At 47.5% G+C, this 24,071-nt stretch overlaps 1 protein-coding gene across 2 annotated transcripts in view; it reads left to right on the top strand.

The window, feature by feature from the left end:
* CPAP (centrosome assembly and centriole elongation protein) overlaps positions 1–24,071 on the top strand; it is a 442,941-nt gene that overhangs the window by 401,130 nt on the left and 17,740 nt on the right. For both annotated transcript variants that reach the window (XM_078657064.1, XM_078657065.1), the window contains exon 16: positions 13,568–13,688. In XM_078657064.1, the coding sequence (XP_078513190.1) occupies positions 13,568–13,688 (121 nt within the window). The remainder of the gene's footprint in view (positions 1–13,567; positions 13,689–24,071) is intronic.

Here is a 24,071-nt window from a genome sequence, read left to right as displayed (position 1 = left end):
CCCTTCCATGCTCATGACGAGCTGAGCTCGTCATGAGTTGCGCCGCTCGCATGCTCATGACGAGCTCAGCTCATCATGTAACGCGGTCATTCGAAAAAAGCCGCACAGCGCAAAAATGACCGCAGCACGCATGCGGTTAAACAACATGTATGTTGTCCTTGTCCATCGGCTGTGCGCGAGCAGCTGTATAAAAGTGAGTAAAATAGCCCTACGTGAATGTACGTGTGACGAAAAATGGTGAGCTAAATAGATAATATGAGAAAACGGGAACTCACCGTAGGCTTCTAACGCGTGTTACGCTGTGAATTGTCAATGGAATATGGCAAGCCCTGTCGAGTGAACAAGTAAATGAGCGTTACTGTTAATAAACTACCTGTACGTTCCCAAAGAGCTCGGCGCGGTGACAGGGTACAAGACTCACCCGTGAATAACGCTCTTCTCCAAACGTATTCCATGTGTCGTTCGGCGAATGGTGGAGTGGGCTGTGTGCGAGTAGACACATATAGAAAAGGGTGATAGAAAGAGGACTGTCGGAACGGTCGCCATCTTAAAGAGGGAAAACCTTTGGCGTGGGGACGAGGTGAACTCAAGCAAACAGGAAGCACCGATGAGTGTGAAAATAATGCATATACTGTATTAAGTTAATGGACATATTCACTCCAGTTGAGGTCCAGCATATCAAGACCATAACTATGCATTAAACAGTAGAAAAAGCATTTTTTGAGCAATCGATGGTTAAAGTAATGTCTTTAACAAATCACATGAACAAAAAGCTGCCACATGACGTGTGCACAATCTTCTGTTAAGATGTTAAAAAAGGCGTTAAAACGAACAACTGTCTAGATACGGAAAAGTCAGATGTATTTACAAAAAAACATGATAACTCGGATTTATCATTTAACCCTGTAGGAGTCAAAGTTTGCATAAACCAAATCCAGAATGTTTCCCGCTGTGAGAGCAACTGTGCTCGATCTCGTTCAGGTCTTGGCTCAATTACCTCAAGAATACCAAATTTTAATTGGGCTATATTATGCCTGCAATTTAACCAATGTTGGGCTAAAGAAGAGTTAACGTTCAGAGTGCGTATGCGACTCTTGTGCTCCGTGATGCGAGTACGCAAGGTGCGCTCAGTTTTGCCTACGTAATAGAGGTCGCAAGGACATTTTATATAGTAGACAACGTAGTTGCTGTTGCATGTGTGTTGGACCCGGCCTCGTGGCGTGGTCCTACCCCTCCCGCATGGCGGGCCCCGGACGATATCGGCCCTCCATCCAGCCCGGGTCGGCCTCGGGCACACCTCTGCACGCCCTCCAAACCACCAGATCCGCCACCCGGCGGCCCACAACCACTGACACGGCACACTCGGGCCGCCCCAGCATTACCGGTCCGGTGCCCACCCCGGACCCTCATTCCAGGCCCGACGCCATCTTGGGCCCATCACGTCACAGACACGTGGTCCCGGGCCAGCCGCGGCCACGGCCCCAGCGAACCCGCCATCGAGGCACCAAGAGCCTCCGGGTGGTAGAGTGGCCACTCAACCAGAGACAAGGAGAGGGGAGTTTCGATGGCTCTCCAACCGTCCCCGGATGCCTGGTTTCGATCGGCCTCCGGCCTCCCTGAGCGCTGGCCCCACCCCCCTGCTGGGTGTCTGGACACCATCACCCCGGCCTCTCTGACCCCCAGGCGAGAGGGTCCAGACATAAAAGGACTCCAGACCTATATCTGGGCCAGCCCCGGAGTAGGACGGCAGTTGTATCCCGGAGTCGAGAAGCCCTGCTGACGCTGTCGCGGCTGACCCTGAGACAAACTCCCCTTGCTGTTCTACCTGGAACCTGCTGGCGCTGCCGCGGTCCATCTTTGCTGTAACCACCTTGGAGCCTGCTGGCGCTGCCGCGGTCCATCTTTGCTGTAACCACCTTGGAGCCTGCTGGCGCTGCTGCGGTCCATCTTTGCTGTAACCACCTTGGAGCCTGCTGGCGCTGCCGCGGTCCATCTTTGCTGTAACCATCTTGGAGCCTGCTGGCGCTGCCGCGGTCCACACTCGCTGAACCATCTTGGAACCTGCTGGCGCTGCCGCGGTCCACACTCGCCGAACCATCTTGGAACCTGCTGGCGCTGCCGCGGTCCACACTCGCTGAATCATCTTGGAGCCTGCTGGCGCTGCCGCGGTCCACACTCGCTGAATCATCTTGGAGCCTGCTGGCGCTGCCGCGGTCCACGCTCGCTGAACCATCTTGGAGCCTGCTGGCGCTGCCGCGGCCCAACCTTCCGGAACCCCCCAGCTCGAGGATTGAGAGTTGTGCGTAGGGTCCCATTGCAACCGACCATCTATAAGACTGTCCCGCTACCTTGCCCCTTGCCACGAGACTTTCCAGATCTCTGGATCTGCTGTATATATTGAAACGATACTTATTGCTAGATAAAGATTGAAAACTCTATCTACGTGTGGTGTATATTTGTAGTGGTGTGGTTACTCTGCTGTACGATTCTAGGAGAGGGCCCTCCCGTCGGAGGCCTCTCGACATCGCTCGGTCCCTTCTCTGAAGGAGGGGTAGACCTAGGGGTGGTCAGTCAGACACCTTCTGCCTCCCCCGGGTTCGCCTTTCTAACAATGTGGCATTATATTTCAAAGAGATGGGTTTGCCTTACCTGGGGTGGTTGACAATTTTGCCAGTGATAGCATTGTTACAGTTTGAACAGTTCATGCATTTAAGCAAACCTCTATATTGTTCTTTAAGTTTGGGAGGAATTTTATTTAGGATTTTCTTGAGATTTCGTGCTCTCTTGTAGGCAAACCGCGGTGGAGAGCTAAACATGCCCCTAAAATCGGGTTCAGATTGAAGTAAGGACCATCGATTAAGTATGATAGATTTCACTAGTTTCGATTGAGTCGAAAATGTAGATACATACACTTCTCTGGAGGAAGTTTTAGGCTCAACTCTTTTCTTTAAAAGTGCTTGACGAGTCACTGTTGAGACTCTGGTGACTGCTTGTTCAAGAATGGTGTCAGGGTAACCTCTTTGTCTGTATTTGTCTTTAAAGACATCAATCGTCTGCATGCCAGTGTCATAGTCTGAATAAATGCGTTTAATTCGCAAGAATTGTGAATATGGAAGAAGACATTTCCCAAATACCACAGGTGACTAAGTCCTCATCCAATATCAGCCTTGGAGAAAGGTCAGCATTGCTTTCACTACAGGCTAACACTTCATTACATTTTACTAAGGCCGACAAAGGTGGAGCCCTGGTAATAATGGACAAGTTAAAATACGTACAAAAGGTCGAAAGCATGATACAGGACACCACAACTTACCTGCCTTTACCTAAAGATCCTACGAATGAATTTTTGGCGGTTCTTGATACTATTCTCACGAACGCTCTTGACATGAAATGGATAAATAAAAAAAAAGAAAGAATACCTGCTTATCAGATTTCCCCGTAGACCAAGGCTTTACATGGTGCCAAAAATCCATAAATCACTACTAGACCCCCCCTTGAGACCTATTGTCTCGGGATGCGGTTCTATTCATGACACCTTAGGACGCTACTTGGACACTTTTCTTCCACCCATTGTCCAATCCAGCACCACGTATATTCAAGACACTACTCATTTACTTAACTTCCTCAGCGAAATCATGATTCCTCCTTGTAGGAAGGTAGATCCCTGACTATGGTTGCCCCCAACTTTTTGCCTGGTGTTTTGCTGGTTTTCTGACTTAGTTGACCTGGGGCCCTGCTATTCAGGACCCCAGGCCTACTGCTCTCTCTGTAAAATGGATTCCATGTACCTTAGGTACATATCTAATTGGATACTGAGTCACCTTATCAGTCCCTGTACAGTGTACCTTAGGTACCCAGGGCATAGGTGTACCCAGGGCCTACCAGGGGCTGCAGCATGTATTATGCCACCCCTGGCTGGTCATCCAAATCTGACACAACTGGCTGCTTGACAGCTGGGGCAAGGTGGTGTAATCACCCTTTGCTTTAGATATAGTATACCTATATCTAACCCTAAAAATGGACACACAGATCTCCTATCAGTCACTCCTATGGCAGGCCTTGACAATCCTGAAGGCAGAGTGCTTGGAATCGTGTGAGATAGTGCTCTGGCATGAGCTGAGCCTGTCTGCGGCTTTCGGGATCCATCCCTTAGCCGTTTCCATGATATCACATACCATATACTCTTAAGTGCATTATAATCCTCGCGGTTATATGCCAACTCTGGTATCGCTTTATCAAAACATGTCGAGTAAGGTGTCATACGAATTGGAATACTAACCCCTCGCCAATTCTGGCGACGGGGTTAGCATTCCACCCTTCTAGAGGGACACGACATGTATGTAACCGGTAACCCCGGTTAAAGTCAGACAGAGCCTTAGCATCCACAAAATGGATGCTGCCACCGAGACACAAGTCTGCCCTCCTGCTGCTGGGAGTCCTCCCAGAGCAGGAGGCAAGGACAAAGGGTTTCCTGCCAGGGGCGGTGCCAGCACCGTCCCAGACAGGGTTTTGTGTATTCCAGGTAGGCAGGGCTACAGAGGAAGGTGACGGCAAGTGGCACCCCGGTGCTCACTGTGCATAGGCCGGCTGAAACCGGTTCCAGGGGCACTCCAGCCCCTGGCCTGGGGAAAGCCCGCCAAAGGAGAGGGGTGTAACCACCCCCCTCCTGGTCCCACCCATAGGGCAGGACTTAGTCACGTGCCAGCCCCCTTTTCCCAGATAAAGGTAGGAACTGGCCCCCTTCAAAATTAGATCATCTTTGGAATCAAGACACGACTTTCTACGAAAGGACATCAAGATTTCTTCTTCAAGATTCTCCCTTGTGGCTAAGGAGTAGTCACCCTGCATCCGCAGGCACCATCTTAAGAACACTGCGGTCTGCTGCAAGTCCTTCCTCCGGAATCCGACTGCCCAGCTCGACGAGAACCGGCTTCCCTGGCACCTCTGACCTCTACCCACCTCTACAGCCAAGCTGAGAACCGTGGGTGCGACGAGACCTCGAGGGACCGGCCATCTTCAAGACTGCACGACTTCTTTCCAGCACGACCGCCGAGGGATCCTCTGGTGAGTGCTTTGGGGACCGAGAAGCCCCGACCCTGAGCAGCTCCAGCACCGAAGTCCAGCCTTCCAGCATCTCCACGATCTGCGTGGGGCCCTTCTGCTTTTTGCTGCTCACCGCGTTGTTTGGCTACTAGCCCGCTGGCTTGTGGCCTTCCTGACGACGCCCGACGACATCACTGCTGCTGGTCTGGTTGCTCCAGACTGGCCCTTGCTCCCTTCCGAAAGAGGAGCACCCCGGACCCTCCTGGTCCACTCCAGACGCCATTTTAGGTCCACCGCGTGGGCTTGAATTTGCCATGACTTGTTGCCCCAATCCTGGGTCCAGCGACGTCGAGAGCATCATCCATCGTGGGACAGCTCGTACCTCCATCCTGGTCGCCGACAACGCCTCCTGGTCCGTGAAACTACAGAGCCCAGCAGCGCCCACTCACCTGACTGCGGTGACTTCGCCCGGTGCCATCCTGGTGCCCACTTAATCACTGGCTAGTGATTCAAGAACTTGGTCCCCTCTGCTTTCAGGTTTCTTCTTCCCTGATCCAGGCTTGGATCTCTTCGAACTTTTCTTCACTGGCCGCCTGCCAGCAACTTCTTCTTCAGGCTCCTGGTTCGTCAACGAGGAATCCCGACGTCTTTTCAGACCTATGCAGCCGCAGCCCCTGGGCTAGGTAACTTCGGCATTTCGGTGCCCCAGCATAGCCTCACTATCCAAGGGTCCAGATCCACTGTCGTTTTCGACCTACCTAGTCGGGTTCGCCCGAGAACAGTAACTTTGTGAGTTCTAGCTTCCATAGGCTTTTTCCCGCCTTACGCGTGAGAGTTCCCACTCTGCATGTGGTGTCCCTAGGCCTCCTGCTCCTAACCTGAGTGTTTAGTATTGTAGGCCTAGCGTTTCTAAAGCCTCTGAGAATTGTTACTTACCTGCTAGTAATTCGCATTCCACTTTTAGATTATATGGTTTTTCGTGCCCCTCGGGCATTTGTGTAAATTGTGCGACTTAAAGTATTTTTATAAGAGTTTTGTTGTGTGCTTAGCTCCCTGTCTCATAAAGAGCCAGGGTAGTCTTGTTATAAATAAATACACTGTTTATTTTCATAACAACTTGTGTGGTGTCCTTTCACTGGGTGTTCAAGGGGTAATGTGATGGTAAAACAGCTGGCTTAACACGCCCTCTAGAGTCTTAGCCTTAGACTGCTCGTATCCATGCTACTAGGATAGCTGGTCTATAAGGTTGACTTACAACCAATCATCAATAAGGGTTGTTTGGACTGATATATAGTGATCACTAGAATAGTGAGCACTGCACATCAGGCCAACTTCTCACACTCCTGATAGACAGATTTGGTTGTGTACTGTTGATGTTGTTGCATTGTACACCTCCATCCCGCATCTGGAGGGGATGGAGGCTATAGAATGGGCCCTTTTGAGAACGGACAACTTGCGAGCCAACCACATCTTCCTAATGGAAATTTTACATTTCTGTTTATTTCACAGTTATTTTGATTGGCAAGGACGTTTTTTTGTCCAGTCCAATGGCACATCCAAGGGCTTTTCGGGAGCCCCCAGCTATGCTAACATCTTCATGATGAAGTTCGAACAGGAACATATCCTCTCACAACCTCAGTGGAGCACTAATCTGCTCGTTTTCAAATGCTATATTGATGATATCCTTATCATATGGCAAGGTGCATCTCATGATCTCGAAAACAACATAGCACAACTTAATTCCATCACCCCACGCATCCAATTTATTCACCACATTGCTGCACAACAAATTCCATTCTTGGACGTCATGATCACTGTATCTAACGGCAGTATTAAGACTTCCATCTTCACCAAACCTACTGACAGGAACAATGCCTTAGCCTACCATAGTTTTCACCCATGGTCGCTGAAGCGCCATCTTCCATATTCACAATTCTTGCGAAGTAAACGCATTAATTCAGACCATGACACTGGCATGCAGACGATTGATGTCTTTAAAGACAAATACAGACAAAGAGGTTACCCTGAAACCATTCTTGAACAAGCAGTCACCAGAGTCTCAACAGTGACTCGTCAAGCACTTTTAAAGAAAAGGGTTGAGCCTAAAACTTCCTCCAGAGAAGTGTATGTATCTACATTTTCGACTCAATCGAAACTAGTGAAATCTATCATACTTAATCGATGGTCCTTACTTCAATCTAAACCTGATTTTAGGGGCATGTTTAGCTCTCCACCGCTGTTTGCCTGCAAGAGAGCACGAAATCTCAAGAAAATCCTAAATAAAATTCCTCCTAAACTTAAGGAACAATATAGAGGTTTGCTTAAATGCATGAACTGTTCAAACTGTAACAATGCTATCACTGGCAAAATTGTCAACCACCCCAGGTAAGGCAAACCCATCTCTTTGAAATATAATGCCACATGCAACAGCAACTACGTTGTCTACTATATAAAATGTCCTTGCGACCTCTATTACATAGGCAAAACTGAGCGCACCTTGCGTACTTGCATCACGGAGCACAAGAGTCACATGCGCACTCTGAACGTTAACTCTCCTTTAGCCCAACATTGGTTAAATTGCAGGCATAATATAGCCCAATTAAAATTTGGTATTCTTGAGGTAATTGGGCCAAGCCCTGAGCGAGATTGAGCACAGTTGCTCTCACAGCGGGAAACATTCTGGATTTGGTTTATGCAAACTTTGACTCCTACACGATTAAATGATAAATCCGAGTTATCATGTTTTTTGTAAATACATCTGACTTTTCCGTATCTAGACAGTTGTTCGTTTTAACGCCTTTTTTAACATCTTAACAGAAGATTGTGCACACGTCATGTGGCAGCTTTTTATTCATGTGATTTGTTAAAGACATTACTTTAACCATCGATTGCTCAAAAAATCCTTTTTCTACTGTTTAATGCATAGTTACGGTCTTGATATGCTGGTCCTCAACTGGAGTGAATATGTCCATTAACTTAATACAATATATGCATTATTTTCACACTCATCGGTGCTTCCTGTTTGCTTGAGTTCACCTCCTCCCCACGCCAAAGGTTTTCCCTCTTTAAGATGGCGACTGTTCCGACAGTCCTCTTCCTATCACCTTTTTCTATATGTGTCTACTCGCACACATCCCACTCCACCATTCACCGAACGACACATGGAATACGTTTGGAGAAGAGCGTTATTCACGGGTGACTCTTGTACCCTGTCACCGCGCCGAGCTCTTTGGGAACGTTCAGGTAGTTTATTAACAGTAACGCTCATTTACTTGTTCACTCGACAGGGCTTGCCATATTCCATTGACAATTCACAGCGTAACACGCGTTAGAAGCCTACGGGTGAGTTCACGTTTTCTCATAATATCTATTTAGCTCACCATTTTTCGTCACACGTACACTCACGTAGTGCTATTTTACTCACTTTTATACAGCTGCTCGCGCAGAGCCGACGAACAAGGACAACATACATGTTGTTTAAATCTCACGATTCAGTGACCTGTGACTGCACCCCATAGTAATGAGCAGTTTTCTACAATAAAAGTGAGCGCCAACATTTCAGCATGCTATTTTTTCCATTCCTGCATGTCATACCCGTTTTTTAGCACTTACGTCCGTTTCTTTTCGTCACCACTACTGTTTCTCGATCTTTTCACCTCTTTAGTCACAATTTTCTTCATTTTTCTCCTCTGTGGTTTGGTGACTATTCACCACCATTAAGATTTGTGAGAATTACACCAGGGCAATTTTGTCACTTCCTGGCCTAAATGAATGAGCTGTTGTAATACCGCTGCTGTAAATGTTTAATTTGTATAATTATCACTTGTAGATTTCCCTGACGAAGGGCGTTCTGATAAGCCCGAAATGCATTGGGACTTTTAATTGAATGATGTTGCTCCAGTTCTGTATTTTGTGACAACCCATCAACTTCCTAAGAACACTCAATAAACAACTCATTGAGCAACAGTAGACGACTTCAGAATCAGTGATATTTTGTTGAATTGATTGACATTTGGTATACAGTTGTTTAATTTAGTATCTTTGACAATCAGCTACATTGTTTAAATAACATTTGATTATACTCTCCTGAGTAAACAGAACAGTGCACCAGGTTTCTGGGAAGCTTCCCGGATGTTTACGTCACTATAACTAGTGGACATCATATGCCAGGCTAACTTCTCACACCAGCATTGCACAGCTTGAAGAATGATGTCCTGCCTACATCCTCTGCATCGTGGGCCTGCATGTCCCCTGCCGCAGCCACATCACCCCCCCACCTGAGAGACCTACACTGGCTCCCCGTCGACAAGACGATCACCTTCAAGCTCCTCACCCACGCACACAAAGCACTCCATAACGCCGGACCAGCCTACCTTCACAGCAGACTCAGCTTCTACACCCCCAGCCGCCAGCTCCGCTCCGCCAGCCTCGCCCTCGCCGATGTCCCCCGCATCCAACGAACAACCTCCGGCGGCAGATCCTTCTACCTCACCGCCAAGGCCTGGAACACCCTCTCTGCCCACCTACGGCAGACCCAGGACCTGCTCGCCTTCAGAAGACTCCTCAAGACCTGGCTCTTCGAGCAGTAGCGGCACCACGTCCCCTCAGCGCCTTGAGACCCTCACGGGTAAGTAGTGTGCTTTACAAGTACTCTGATTGATTGATTGATCTCCTGTGTGCTGCTGAGGCTTCCCTGCGACTCTTCGTGCCAGCTGCCAACGGGTCTAGCAGGGACTCCATCGATTCCTGCTGGCTCTCCTTCGTGCTGCGGGCCAGCATTGACTTACTCTTGCTGGGTTAGTCCCACAGGCCGTGCTGGTCTGCAACACAGCATCTTTTCCCGTAGACTGTTGTTAGCGTTTATCAAGGCTTGTTGGTGGTCCTGCCAGCCACTGACCTTCCTTCACTCGTTGACCGTCGTGGGACATCTCGTGGATAGCACCTGTGTTCCTGCATCGTTACCTGGGCTCCACAGCTACTGATTCAACCTCACCATGCTTCAGCAAGAACCTCTGCCAAGGGCTGGTATTGTGCTTCTGTGCCTCCTGCTCGACTCCAGGTGGTTTGGACTCTGTCCCCTCTGCTTTCAGGTTCTTTTCGTCTGCATTCCATGTCCTGGTTCCAGCAGCCTGGTCCAAGATACTCTGTAGCTTCTGATCCTCCACGATCCTCCATTGGCGTCAACAAGAGGTTCCGACACCTGGGCTGCCTGGTGTAGGTATCCGGGTTCACTCGGTATCCACGGGTGGGATGACTCTCCAACCTTCCCTGATCCAAGTTGTACCTGTCGTGGTCCTTTGGGAAGGGTCCTAGAGCTGTAAAAATCCATCTTCAATTTACCCTGTGTTATCCTATGGACGTCTGACCCGGTGTAACCACTCTGCACCGTGGCGCCTTTGAGTCCTTGGCTACTCACCTTGGGTGGTTCCATGCTTCCTCTATCCTTGGGTATTAGTCCTGTTTTGGTAACCATTTCACATTCCACTATTTTAGTATATGCCCCCCCCCCCTAGCTGCCTTTGTATTTTCCTATGCTACTTACCTGTTTCTGAAGTATTTCTTGTGCGTCTTTGATATCTCTGGGTAGGAGATATACCAAGTAAGTGTCTAGTGTGTTTCAATAAATACTATGTATATTTATACTCACCTGGTGTGGTTCTTTCTTATGTGTAAGCTTGCTGGCTGACTTGTAGTAAATGCACCCGCTTTTCACCCTCCTCAATAAGTCTTAGCTGCTCTCCAAGGCTCTACCCTTTTCGAGCTGTGGTTCTCAGGTACGTAAAAACTATCACTAAGGGTTGCCGGGACTCAGTGCCACACCATAGGTGGGCTCTATATATTGAGGAAGCCTCCTACAACCATCCAACGGATGACAGGTCTAACAGGTCCCCACTCTGGGCATGGACAGTAGTTAGAAAATGTTGATAGTGAGCAGTGCAATGAATGTCAATAGATGATCAATTTATTTAGAATCACATTTTGAATAATTCTAAGTAATGATCGAGGGCTCAGTCAGACCCTTGGGAGCCCATACGGGGCATATTAAAACCAAACTCCATACCCACTCATTTGAAATGAAGTTAAAATTCTCTGCAGGCTATTTCATAAACCTGTCGGGGATACATTTGTAAAAGTGGTTTTAAACAGCAATATAGTTGGAGGGGAGTTGGAGATAAATGATGGTTACTTCTTTTGGCCCATTTGTAGAAAACATGTTTTTTCAATTTGGCTTATTGTATAGGCTCTGAGAAATGTTATTAGTGACACTGTTAAAATGGTCACATGAAAGAAGGACACTTGGGAAGAAGGCTACAAAGACTCCCTTTTAATTTTCTTTACATTTTCATGGATGCTTGACCCAAGAAAAAGCATTACCCCAATATTAGCTTTTGTTTCAAATGACAACTGTGAATCTAATAGTGAGTGTTCTCTCTGGTAACGGATTATTCTAAAAGTTATCATATTTCACTTCTTGAAATATCTAGAGTTTGTCGTACGGCTTGTACTTCGTTTGGTAAAATTGTGCATTTGTTGGATAACATAAACGTCAGGATTGTGCCATAGTGATTTTGTGCACACCCTCTGGAAATGTTGACCCATGTTCTTGCAAGCCCACAGTGCACCATCTGCTACCCTAACCTTACAGGGTGATAAATGTATGTGCAACCTCAGAACATGACAACCCTGATCCTCCAAGAAAATATTGGTAAAAATCTAGAACATTTTTGTTTGGACTTGTGCATACCCTAAGAAACACACTAGAAATACTGAGCAAGACTTTTCAATATTTATTGAAGCATTGTGATTCTTGTATAAAATATGTGCACGGCGATAATCGGTAGAATGAAACAGATTAGCGTAAATAGCATTACAAGAACAGTGAAAAAGATTAACATATCCACCATTATGCTAAGACAGTGAATATATGCTGGCATGTAGGTATTCTGTATAGTGTACTGCTAGCTAGCACTCTCTGACCTAGTTCTGCATAGGCTGAGGTATTTGTCAAGTCACTACCAGAGTGGAATAACTCCCCATTACCTGTGGGTAAGTGTCATTTGGCTGTCAGTCATGGTGTAGAGCTGGACATCCCTGTGTTGGTAAACAGGAATCAGCTGAGCTTGTATTGACCTCAAAATGTCAGCTGAGTGCTCCTCTCCCTAAACAAGGAAGTCGTTCTGAATATATAATAACAGTACCCGTGTGGCCATGTGCAATCCCTGTCGAACCGCAATTGTTTATTCTAGTTAGATAGTGTCATTACCTTACGGACAATAACAATGATGCAATTTTGCGCAGTGAACTTTATTCCTTTTACCGAATATTCAAGGTGTTGTGATAATGTACATATGAAGTAGAAATGAAAGCAATGCCGATTCAAAGAATGTTATCCTGCGTTGTCGCACAGGCAAATGTATGTCAAAAGTCGTCATGCGTAGAAGAGAAGGCAACTTACGAAACATGAGTATGTAAAATAGCAATGTCCCTTGCTAGGCCTATCCTGTGACAAGCGTATGAGATTCTAACAAGATTGTTATGACAGCGGTTTTGCAAAACTGTTCACACATTTCTCAAATATTAGTCTTTCACTACTGATTCTAGAGCCAAATCTTTCCTTAGGAAAAACTAAAAACAGACTTTTCATGCAACACTACAAGACCATTGAGTTCTGTCCTTTACCCCATCAGACTAAATCGGAATCTACAGGCTTTTCATAAAAACTGAAAATGTGCCTCTTTGAAGTAGATCATACAGTCCAATGCCGCTAACTGTTCTCTCGCTCTGTTTTTCAGTAGGTTTTAGTCCTCCCTTAATATGTTACTTGCAAAGTTCTGCGTTGTCCCTGTGGCTGGGTTTGCATGACAGAAATTCCAGAAATAATAAAAAGAAATTAATCTAGATTCGATATGGCTAATGCTTTTTATCCTCAATTTACACGTGTGCTACCATGCACGCTTTTTTACCCGGTGTAAACATTTTCGTTTTTTTGGTTTTGAACTGATTTAATTAATATCATATTTATTGTGTGATATTTATTATATCTGACTGTGGGGCTACACTCTACTTTACTCAAAGTATGTACTAATGAAAGGTGTTTATTGGATAAAAATATTGCAATTACGTTTAACTAAAGGTGGTAGATTCTTTAAGTAAGGTGCAATCCAATCATTAAAAAAAGAGTACTGTGTATTGCTGCCAGAAACTAATTTTAAAAAAAAGTTCATGATGTCTAGGGCTGGTGCTTTTAGGTCTGGCTATTGGCAGCTTTAATTTTTTTGATCCCCCTCCTCACATTTCAGTTATTCAAAACAGTACAGTAACACATACAGAGAGAATGGGCTTTGTGCCACTGACTTTCATGTTTGCCATTGCTTGGATGTGCTTGCTATCAAGGCCATGCAATTAGTGCATAGTCCCATGGTCAGATTGTGTTCACTATACACTTACATTTTATTTTGAGAATATGAGCATTTATTTTGTGTGCTGCATAAATAAATGTATCCTATGCTTCATTTTTTCTCAGAAAAGCATTATCCTGATGGTAGAAAAGAGATAACGTTTCCTGACCAGACTGTTAAGAATTTGTTTCTTGATGGAAGAGAAGAAAGCATATTTCCAGATGGCACTATCATCCGAATGAATTTGTAAGATTTTTGTTTAATATAATTGCTTTTGTGCACTGCAGAACCTAAATAGTATTGTAAAACCATTTTAATGTCATTTTAACATGTTGTAACACTGTCATAGAGAAAACTAGCAGACACTAATTCAAAGCTAATTGGTGGTTACATGCATGGTCTTGCAACAACCACTGGTATGCACCACCAAAGTCAGTACCTTGCCCCAAGCTTAATAGACCTGTAAGTGTTCTGAGGTCATTGTGCTCCTGATCATACCACATTCTGATACATTGAATCACCTAAAGAGAAAAGGTTACCTACATTATTATTTATTTATTTATTTGTAGAGTTTTATATAGCACTGGCTTGACCCAGATGTATCAGAGCGCTTTACATGAGGATCAGGGAGTTGCAGGTTTACTGATCTGCCTTTCTTCTAGTCAAAATAGCCTATTAAGCTTTGTAATATTTTGTTGTAAAAAATAAGAGGCCTTGGGGGCCCTAGAGTTCCCTGCTTCCAGATGGCTGCACTGCTGTGAGGCTCCTTGCGCCAGGCTCATAATCCTGCATCATCCACACACTACATGCGGCATCCATGCATAAAACATATAAAAAATGAAGAGTTGGCAGAGTAAGCTATCGGAGGAAGGCCGGACCCTTCCTTTATCTGCTAGAACAGCAGCTATGCTACTCTTCTGAGCTGTTCGCTTGCCTGGCGGGGCCCAACCAGGCTGTTATGCCACAGAGGTCGATGGGACTGAGGGAGCCTGTATAGCGGTGCCGCCGAGAAGAGGTGAGGTGGGGGGCGTGTGGTGGCCCGGCTGGTACTCAGAGGCCATCTCTGGCTGTGGAAGGCCTGGACAGCGATCGATGAGCCCTACGGCGGCCTGCTCGTGCTACCCGGAGTGCTGCGATCGCTGTGAGGGCGTGGCTACAGCAACCTGAAAGCTGAGGCAGAGGCATGGGGTCTGGTTCGGGCTGCGAGGCTGTTGCTGGAGAAGCAGGCTCCCGTTTGGGCCCAGAATCGGCTCAGGATTGGAACCAGATTAGCATGAAGGCCCATTGCCCCTACATGTACTAGTGAGAAGTAGCAATTGCAGCCGCTACCGTTGAAAGGATCAGGGTATGGCATGGCTGGGGAGGCCGTGGCCGGATTGTGAAATTGGCCTAGTCGTGTGTTGACTGGGTTGCAGTTAGGCTGGTGGGGTATGCTACCTCTGGCACACAGCTGTTGCACTGGGGCATGCCAGCAACACTGCCTGCATTGATTATCGACTGGGAGATGTCCGTGTGCCATCCTGCTCCGACCCAGAGGGTGGGAGGGTCCTTGTGCGGCTTATAGATAGTGGGTTCCTCTGGTGGGCCTTTAAAGGGACACTCCAATATATACATCTACTGCAATTTGTCATCCATAATTGGGAGAACCGATTATAAACAAAATGAGCTTTGAGGCTACGAAAATGTCCAGAGCAATGCCCACTGATCGAGAAGAGGTGCCCACTGAAGTCATTAGACCGGACATCCATTTTTTTCTTTTACAAATGAAATTAAGCCTAAACTCCAAAGACAACAAGATAGACACCCTGACACAGAGAGTCCACACAATGGCCACATTGACAAAGCAAGATAAGCAAATAATTGCAACTGAATCCTGAATATCTGCAATTGAAAACGGCATTTTTTGTACCCTTGAAAAACTGTTGAGTATGCAAAAAATCCTCTAACTAATACAGTCAAAAAATGAAATACAGAGGCCAGGTCCAGGCATAACAATTTGTTGCTTTTAGGACTCCCTGAATACACAAACACTTGCAATATGGCCGACTTCATAAAAGGTCTCCTTAAATGCTTCTTCTGCGCCAATGCTTTTTCATTACTATTTGCAGTGGAACGTACTCATCGTTCATTGGAACCACGATTGCCTCCAGATGCTCCACCTAGACCTGTTATAGCCCATCTGTTTCGCTTCCGAAACCGCGATACCTTCGTCTGCCCGGGGAACAGCAGCCCCATCTCCACGAAGGCACCACTATATCCATCTACCGGGACTTTACCCAAAAAGTGCAGGAGGCAAAGTTTGTTTACATGCGGAACAAGCGCAAACTGTGTCCGAAAGGCATCTACTATGTAATGCTTTACCCGCCGCGCCCCAAGATCACTTATAGGAATAGCTATTTATCTTCTCCGATCTGCAATCTGCCTTGTGATTCCTCTGTAAGTTTAAGCTGGGTAGGCTTGCCTCATCCAGCAGTCAACCGGACCCAGTGTAGATAAGAATGGATAGCTGACACATCTGTTGACAACATGCTCCCCTTGTTCAAAATGCCTGACATACTCCGCTTAGTGTGACTTTATACCAGTATCTGCCCCTATGGACAAATTGTCAGTTTTGGCAGTGGCTGGTATTTCTACTCCAGAGCAACGCATCACACTTCTAAAATACTGAACCAGGATATCCATTTTTTGACTGTATAGACTGGCCGGCCTCCTTGCTCCTGCTGTCTGAGATGCCCAAATGATAGCCCGGCAAGCTCACCCTTGGAAAGGCGGTATTGACGACCAGTACTCTGGTTTCCTCCCAGAAGGAACTTCGCTGAAACAGTTATCCCATGGCTGTTCTCAGTCATTTAGTGTTTAGGGTGGGATTACTTCACTGGCAGGTTAGAGCTACAGAACACCTTCAGACTGATGACCTCGGCGCATAAGCTCACTACACCTGTAAACCTGATATCATGGAACATATGGGACCTTAACAACCCCGCAAATCTAGACAAATACTAGCTTACTTAGACTGCCATAAGATTGACAGTGTTCCTACAGAAGACACATATTGGGGGAAACAAAACCCCCATGTTTACAGCATGATGATGCTGCCACAGGTCATTGTCATGTTACTCTAACACCAGGGGGACAACCATTTTGGTTCACCGGTGGCTGCCCCTTACACTCATTGTTGAAGAAAACGACCCACATGGCAGTTATAATGTTTTACAGGACGGCATAGCCACACAGCATCTTACAATAATAAATACATACAGCCCCAATTCTGACGACCCTGGGTTTATTCGGGTGTGGAGGCGCTGTGACTTGTCAACCTGAAACAATATTGTGTAGTAGCAATTTCAACCTAGTGCTGAATAAACATCTAGATAGTTTGCACCCGCTGACTTGCACACATAATGCTGCAGCTGTGGCTCTTCGCGACATAATGGGGATTCAAGATTTCATCGACCTGTGGCGCAATAGACCTCCAGACAAACGGGAGAACACTCACATGTCGATCGCACGTGAGCTCGGTTATGCAATAATTTACGCTGTTCCAAATCCTTTCAGGAATAGCGATCAATTATGTTGCCCTTTATGCAGGTAGCGAAGAAACAACCGCTTGACTATCCGATCCCATGGTGCCAGACATCTCAAATATCTTGGCATTTGGGTGGGCCAAGACAAGGCCACCATAATAAATGAAAACTATTGCATTATCATAGACAAAATTGAAGACCAGGTAGTGAAGTAGATTAGACTCCCTTTATCCCTGGATGGTAGAATTGCCCTAATGAAAATGATTCTCCCTACCGAAGCTGCTATATTTATTCAACAGCATACCGATCCTGTTGAACAGGCATTTCTTCAACACTCAAGACCCTCATGATTTAATTTGCATGGGCCAATAAACAGCCTTGTGTCAATTGGGAAACTCAGACTTTGCTATGTGAGCAGGGAGGGCTGGCGACGCCAGACTTCGAATGATATTACCACTGCACGTGAGCCCAATATGCCTATTACTGGCAGCACCCTCCACCCTAAATGGTATATCTCACCATCAAGCACGATATTGCCTTCCCATCCCACTCGCCACACTCCTAGGGCAGGTTCCAAAATGCAAGAGTGCTGAAATCCACACGGATATTTTGGGAGGGCCTGTGAAAGCGGTATGGGTGTGGTACACTATGTTCACCACATTAGGCCCTCACAAACTTCCCTTTGTCTTTAAGCACCCAGGGCTCAAATACATTGACCAGACTGTCTACTTGGGGGGTGAAATCCATGGGTGACCTATTTACGAATGGCGAATTCTTGACTGCTTCTATGGTGATGGAGCGTGAAGGGGCCCCAGTTCTCGACACATTTTTTTTAAATTTTGATACGCGCGTCTGTAGGCAGCACTATCCCAACTTCCTAAAGGCCCCCACCGAATGCCAGGCATTGACAGCCTTGCTATTGCTGAGGCCTTGCCAGCACATGTTCACTAGATTACACTTAACACAGGCTATGACCCCACTGATAACACCTGCCGCCAGGGTAGCATGGAAGGCAGATTTAGGAGAAACGGTGACCCATAAGGAAGGAAACTATATCTCTGGCTTATACACTTTCAATGCCTGCACCGGGTGTACCGCAGTCCACTTAAATTATATGCATGGGTGCGGTTAGATTTCAGATGTGCACGCTGTAGTGTAGCCAAAGCAAACTTCATCCATGGTGCTTGGTTGTACCTACTGGACCCAGATATTCCAGGTGCGATCTGACGAGTGGCCTGACCGTGTCACCCAAACTGGCTTTTCTGATGGATACATCTGCCAGTGGATTCCTCACCTTGTGAATATCCCCCTGCTTCAGCAACATTCGCAAATTCTTTTTGTAGTTTCGCGCAGACGTGGATGACGTCACAGAAGAATGGCATCGCGCGCGGCTCCGCTGACGTCACTGACTCCATAATAGGCCCACATCGGCGTGATGACATCAGTTCCCTTTTTTCCGCGCCGTCGACGCCAACGGTTTTCAAGGGATCCTCTGTAGCTTTGACAGTAACTTTGTTACTGTTTGTTGGTTTTCGTGTTTCTTGTATCGCTTTCTCCAGTCGATATGTCATCGAAGACCGGATTCAAGCCGTGTGGTGAATGCGGTAAGATGATGTCGATCACGGACCCTCATGAAGATTGCGTTTGGTGCCTGAGCTCGGACCATGATGTCCAGGGATGTCCATCCTGTAGGAAGATGAATCCCAAGGCCCTTCGTGAGAGAGAGGCAAAGCTCCTGGTTGCCAAGATGAAAGGAAAAAAGGACAGGAAGAGGTCGCGGTCGAGGTGGTCGAGGTCTCGTTCTAAGTCTGACTCGAGGTCGTCTTCGGGTCATGCTTCCAGGTCGACTAAGAAGAAGCATAAGAAGAGGAAGCATGGATCACGACACCATTATGGGAAGGATTCGAAGCCGAAGTCGCCAAGTGGAAGGCATCGAAAGGATAATATATCTCCTTCACCAGAGGCTCTGGATCCGGAAGGTGAGGCTTTGCCCATGGAGTCGCCGGAGCATTCACCGGCTCCGGTGTCGAATCCCTCTCCGGCTCCGTCTCGATCTCCAACTCGAGAGGAAGAAGAGGCTCCATTGCCTGAGGGTTCGACGACTCTGGTACACCAACCCGAGGAAGAGGTCGAGAAGACTCTGGTTCCTCGAGAGCAGCCTCCTTTTCCGGGCCCAGGCCAAGACCCTACACAGTTTTTAAACGCTATGTATGGTGTCTATGCAAGAGCCTTGTACCCCTCTGGAGCACTGACTGGTCCCATGGGTCCGATTGGCATTTAACCTGGGAGTCGCCCAGTCTTATGCTCCGGCGCTGTTCATGCCAATTATGCCGGCTCCGGCACTGCCTTCATCACCGGCGCCGGTTCCGGTCCGACCTCGACAACAGCGGCCTAGTCCTCCGGCTTCGAACTTGACGCCGGCGTCAATTCCGGATCCGCCGACGACGTTCCCGAAGGAGAGGTCGAGGCGTGAGGCTCAGCGACTTCTGGAGGAACAAAGATACCGAGAAGCCGAGATAGAAGTAGGTGAGCTGCAGGAATCTGAGGATTTCTTTGATGACTTAAGGGAGGCTAGTCGACTGGAACTGTCTCCGGATTGGGAGTTAGCTTCTGTCTCTGATGCCCCTTCTAAAGATGTGGCTCCATATCATGTAGTCATCAAGAAGGCGGCGGATCTATTGAATTTAACTCTACCTACTATAGAGTTCAAGTTGAATACTCTCCATATTCTGTTGTAGAGCCCATGCTTCCTTTCAATGATGCTTTGACGGAGCAAATCTTGGAGGTGTGGAATAGACCTCTTACAGCTCCTGCTGTCTCTAGAGCTGTTGCAAGAAGATACAGGGTTGCTCCTGGAGACCCAGACTTTTTATCTTCGCATCCTTTGCCAGAGAGCTTGGTGGTGCAGGCAGCCTGTTCCAAAAAATCTGCAGGTGCTTTCCCTCAGGTGCCTTGGGACAAGGAATCTAAAAAGCAGGACCAAGCCGAAAAGAAAGTCTTCTCATCGGCGAGTATGGCTCTCAAATCAACAAATGCTACATGCCTCTTGGGGCATTAAATCCATGCTTTGATGGATTCTGTGAAACAACTAGCTCCTAAGATTCCAGAGGATGACAGAAAACATTTTAATGAGGTGCCTGTTGACACTCAGGCTGCTGCTCGACAAGTCATCCAGAGTGGGTTGGACACAGCTGACTCGGTGGGGAGAGTCATGGGATCTTCAATTGCCACCAGAAGAGCGGCCTGGTTGAAGTCATCCGAATTCTCTACGAATGTCCAGACTGCCTTAATGGATTTGCCTTTTGATGGCTCGGGCCTTTTTGGAAAAAAGGCTGATGCTGCGTTGGAAAGATTCAAGGACAGCAGAGCTATGGCCAGATCCTTGGGTTTACAAACCAGAGGAACTGTGGGAAAAAGGTATAGGGGATTTGGGAGGTCCTCCTTTCGTCCCTACAAGCCTTCGCAACAGCAGCAACAGCAGCAAAATCCGCTGTATAAGTCATACAGGGGCAAACAAAGAGCTCGTCCTCGAGGACGTCAAGCTTCCTCCTACTCCTCCTCCTCTTCCTCTCCCCACCCCCCTCCAACATGAGCAAAGCAGCCCTAGATCCGCCATTCCAGATTATGCGGGTCCTGTAGGGGGTCGGCTTTCCTATTTTCTACGAGATTGGGAATCGATCACATCGGACCTATGGGTTCTCAATCTCGTGGAGAATGGGTATGCTCTTCCCTTTTGGGAGTTCCCTCCAAATTACCCTCCTTGCCAAGGGTTTTGCTCAGAGGACCACTTGCTACTCCTGCAGGAAGAAGTCCTGGCGTTACTGAGAAAAGGTGCGATAGAGGTGGTTCCGGAGTAGGAAAGGGGACAGGGATGCTACTCCCGGTATTTCCCGATCCCCAAGAAGGATGTCAGACTTCGTCCAATCCTGGATCTCAGGGTCTTGAACTTCTTTCTGTAGCAGGAGAAGTTCAAGATGCTCACCCTTGCGCAGGTTTTTCAAGCGCTGCTGGAAGAAGACTGGATGGTGTTGATCGACTTGCAGGATGCATATTTCCACATCCCCATCCTGAAGTCGCACAGGAAGTATCTCCGTTTTACGGTGGGTTCGCAGCATTACCAGTTTGCGGTCCTTCCTTTTGGTCTTACTACTGCGCTTCGAGTCTTCACCAAGGTGATGGCTGTGGTGGTGGCACATCTCAAAAGATCAGGGATACCAGTTTTCCCTTATCTGGACGACTGGCTGATCAAAGCAGAGTCGCCAGTGAAGGTGCTCCATCATCTGCAAGTCACAACTCAGTTGTTGTTCAGATTGGGTTTTTCGATAAATGTACCCAAATCTCACCTGGTGCCCTCCCAGCGCAACCTGTTCATAGGTGCTGTACTGGATACATATATAATAGAAGGGGGTTTCCCAAAGGGATTTTGTGGTAGTGGACAGGAAATGTCGTTCCAGTCCTGAAGGTCCTCCGTCTGCTCGGTCTGATGGCTTCCTGCATTCTTGGTTAATTGTTGGTTAATTGTTTAATTGGTTAATCATGCACGCTGGCACATAAGGGCACTCCAGTGGTGCCTCCGCAGGCAGTGGTATCAGCACAACAGAGATCTCAGGGAGTCAGTGAGGATCTCCAGAGAAGCTGCGGCGGATCTGTCTTGGTGGAGCGTGGAGGGCAATCTGACTCAAGGAAAGCCCTTCCATCTTCCTCATTCGGTTGCCACGGTAATAACTGATGCATCCACTCTAGGGTGGGGTGCTCATCTGGGGGATATGGAGATCAAGGGTCTTGGGTCCCCAGAGGAAAAAAGGTTACTTCACATCAACCTTTTAGAGTTGCTGGCGATACGTTTGGCGCTCAAGGCCTTCCTCCCTTCCCTTCGCGGTCAGTTGGTTCAAGTCCTGACAGACAACACTACCGCAATGTGGTATGTCAACAAGCAGGGAGCAGTGGGGTCGCGGTGTCTCTGCAGAGAGGCTCTGCGTCTCTGGTCTTGGGTTCAAGACCATCAGATTTGTCTGATGGCAAATCATCTGGCCGGTGTTCTGAACGTACGTGCAGACAGTCCCAGTCGGCAGTTCTCGGCTGACCACGAGTGGAGGCTTCATCCAGAGTTGGTTCATCACGTCTTTCGGTCGTGGTGAATTCCTCGGGTGGACCTGTTTGCCACTCTCGAGAACGCTCACTGCCCGTTATTCTGCAGTCTCCAGTATCGGTTGCAGGGAGCTTTGGGGGACGCGTTTCAGTTGAGCTGAGACTCAAGACTCCTTTACGCGTTTCCTCCTCGGGTTCTAAGGAAGATTCGCCAAGACCGGGCCCAAGTCATCTTGATAGCCCCGGAGTGGCCAAGAAGGGTGTGGCACACAGATCTGCTCCGTCTCCCTCTCAGGACAGATATCCTCTCTCAGATGGAGTGGCAGGTTCTACACCCCCACCTCCAGACCTTACACCTTTATGCCTGGTGATTGAACGGGGCAACCTGAATTCTTTTTCTCTCCCACATGATGTGGTGGATGTCATTATATCGGCCAGACCTGATTCCACCAAGTCTATCTACTTTTATAGATGGTCTAAATTTGTCTCTTGCTTTGGGGAAAAGTCCATTGACCCTTTGAATGCTCGATTGTCTGACATACTTCAGTTTGCGCTTTCTTTGGCTCAGCAAGGGTTTGCTGTAGCTACGGTCAAAGGTTATCTTTCGGCTTTGGCGGCATTTCTCTGTCTGCCGGATCAGCCGTCCTTATTTAAATCTACTATTGTTTTAAGGTTTCTAAAGGGCCTTACAAATAAATTTCCTCCTACTCCCTTTACTGTGCCTCAATGGGACTTGAATCTTGTGCTCACTTTCTTGATGAGTTCACCTTTTGAACCTTTGCACAAGTGTCCCTTGAGACTGTTGTCTTTTAAAACGGTCTTTCTGATTGCAATTACCTCAGCAAGGAGGGTGAGTGAGCTTCAAGCTCTTTGTTCAAAGCCCCCTTTCTTGACCATTCATGCTGAACGAATGGTACTCAGGACCAGGGCTGCATTTCTGCCTTAGGTGGTAACTCCCTTTCATCTAGGGCAGTCCATTACCCTCCTTACCTTCTATCCTTACCCTTCCAAGGAGGAGGAGAGACTTCACCGCTTTGACCCGAAGAGGGCAGTGGGCTTCTACCTGGACAGAACCAGAGAGTTCAGAGTGGATGACCAGCGCTTTGTGGGTTTTGTTGGAGCTAGAAGAGACAAGGCGGTGCACAAGCGCACGCTGTCGAGATGGATTCTCTTGTGTATCAAGATATGCTACTCTCTGGCGGGTAAGGAACCTCCTGAAGGTTTAAGAGCTCATTCCACTAGAGCAAGGTCTGGTACATCTGCTTTGTCTAGGGGTGTACCTGTAGAGGACATTTGTAGAGCTGCGATTTGGGCTTCCTCCACACTTTCGCAAAGCATTACTGCTTAGATTCCCGAAGTGAGGAGGGACGGCCACTTTGTGCGTTCTGTCCTCCAGGATTTTCTGGTATAGGAGAGTGGACACCCTCCTCCGGGAGTGGGGCCTGCTGTGGGACTCTACTCACAAGGTGAGGAATCCACTGGCAGATGTATCCATCAGAAGAACAAGTTACTTACCTTCGGTAACGCTTTTTCTGGTGGATACAGTATCTGCCTGTGGATTCCTCACTGACCCACCCACCTCCCCGTTGTCCGCTCTTCTATATCTGATTTTGTGTAATGTAAATATTTTATTGTCATAGGAAATGTGTTATTGTGATTGCTTTCCTGCATTGACTACACACTGAGTGTGTTATTTTGATGATTTGGTACTGTGTAAATTGTGTATATATCTACTTTTGTTGATCCGTCCGTGTGCCTCAAAGGCATGGATAAAAGGGCGAAACTGATGTCATCACGCCGACGTGGGCCTATTATGGAGTCAGTGACGCCAGCGGAGCCGCGCGCGATGCCGTGCTTCTGTGACGTCGTCCACGCCGGCATGAAGCTACAAAAAGAATTTCCAAATGTTGCTGACGCAGGGGGATATTCACAAGGTGAGGAATCCACAGGCAGATACTGTATCCACCAGAAAAAGCGTTACCAAAGGTAAGTAACTTGTTCTTTTGGGATGCACAAT

This window comes from Lissotriton helveticus, chromosome 8 (assembly GCF_964261635.1).
Source record: "Lissotriton helveticus chromosome 8, aLisHel1.1, whole genome shotgun sequence".
Lineage (NCBI taxonomy): Eukaryota > Metazoa > Chordata > Amphibia > Caudata > Salamandridae > Lissotriton > Lissotriton helveticus.
This window is presented reverse-complemented; position numbering and strand designations above follow the sequence as displayed.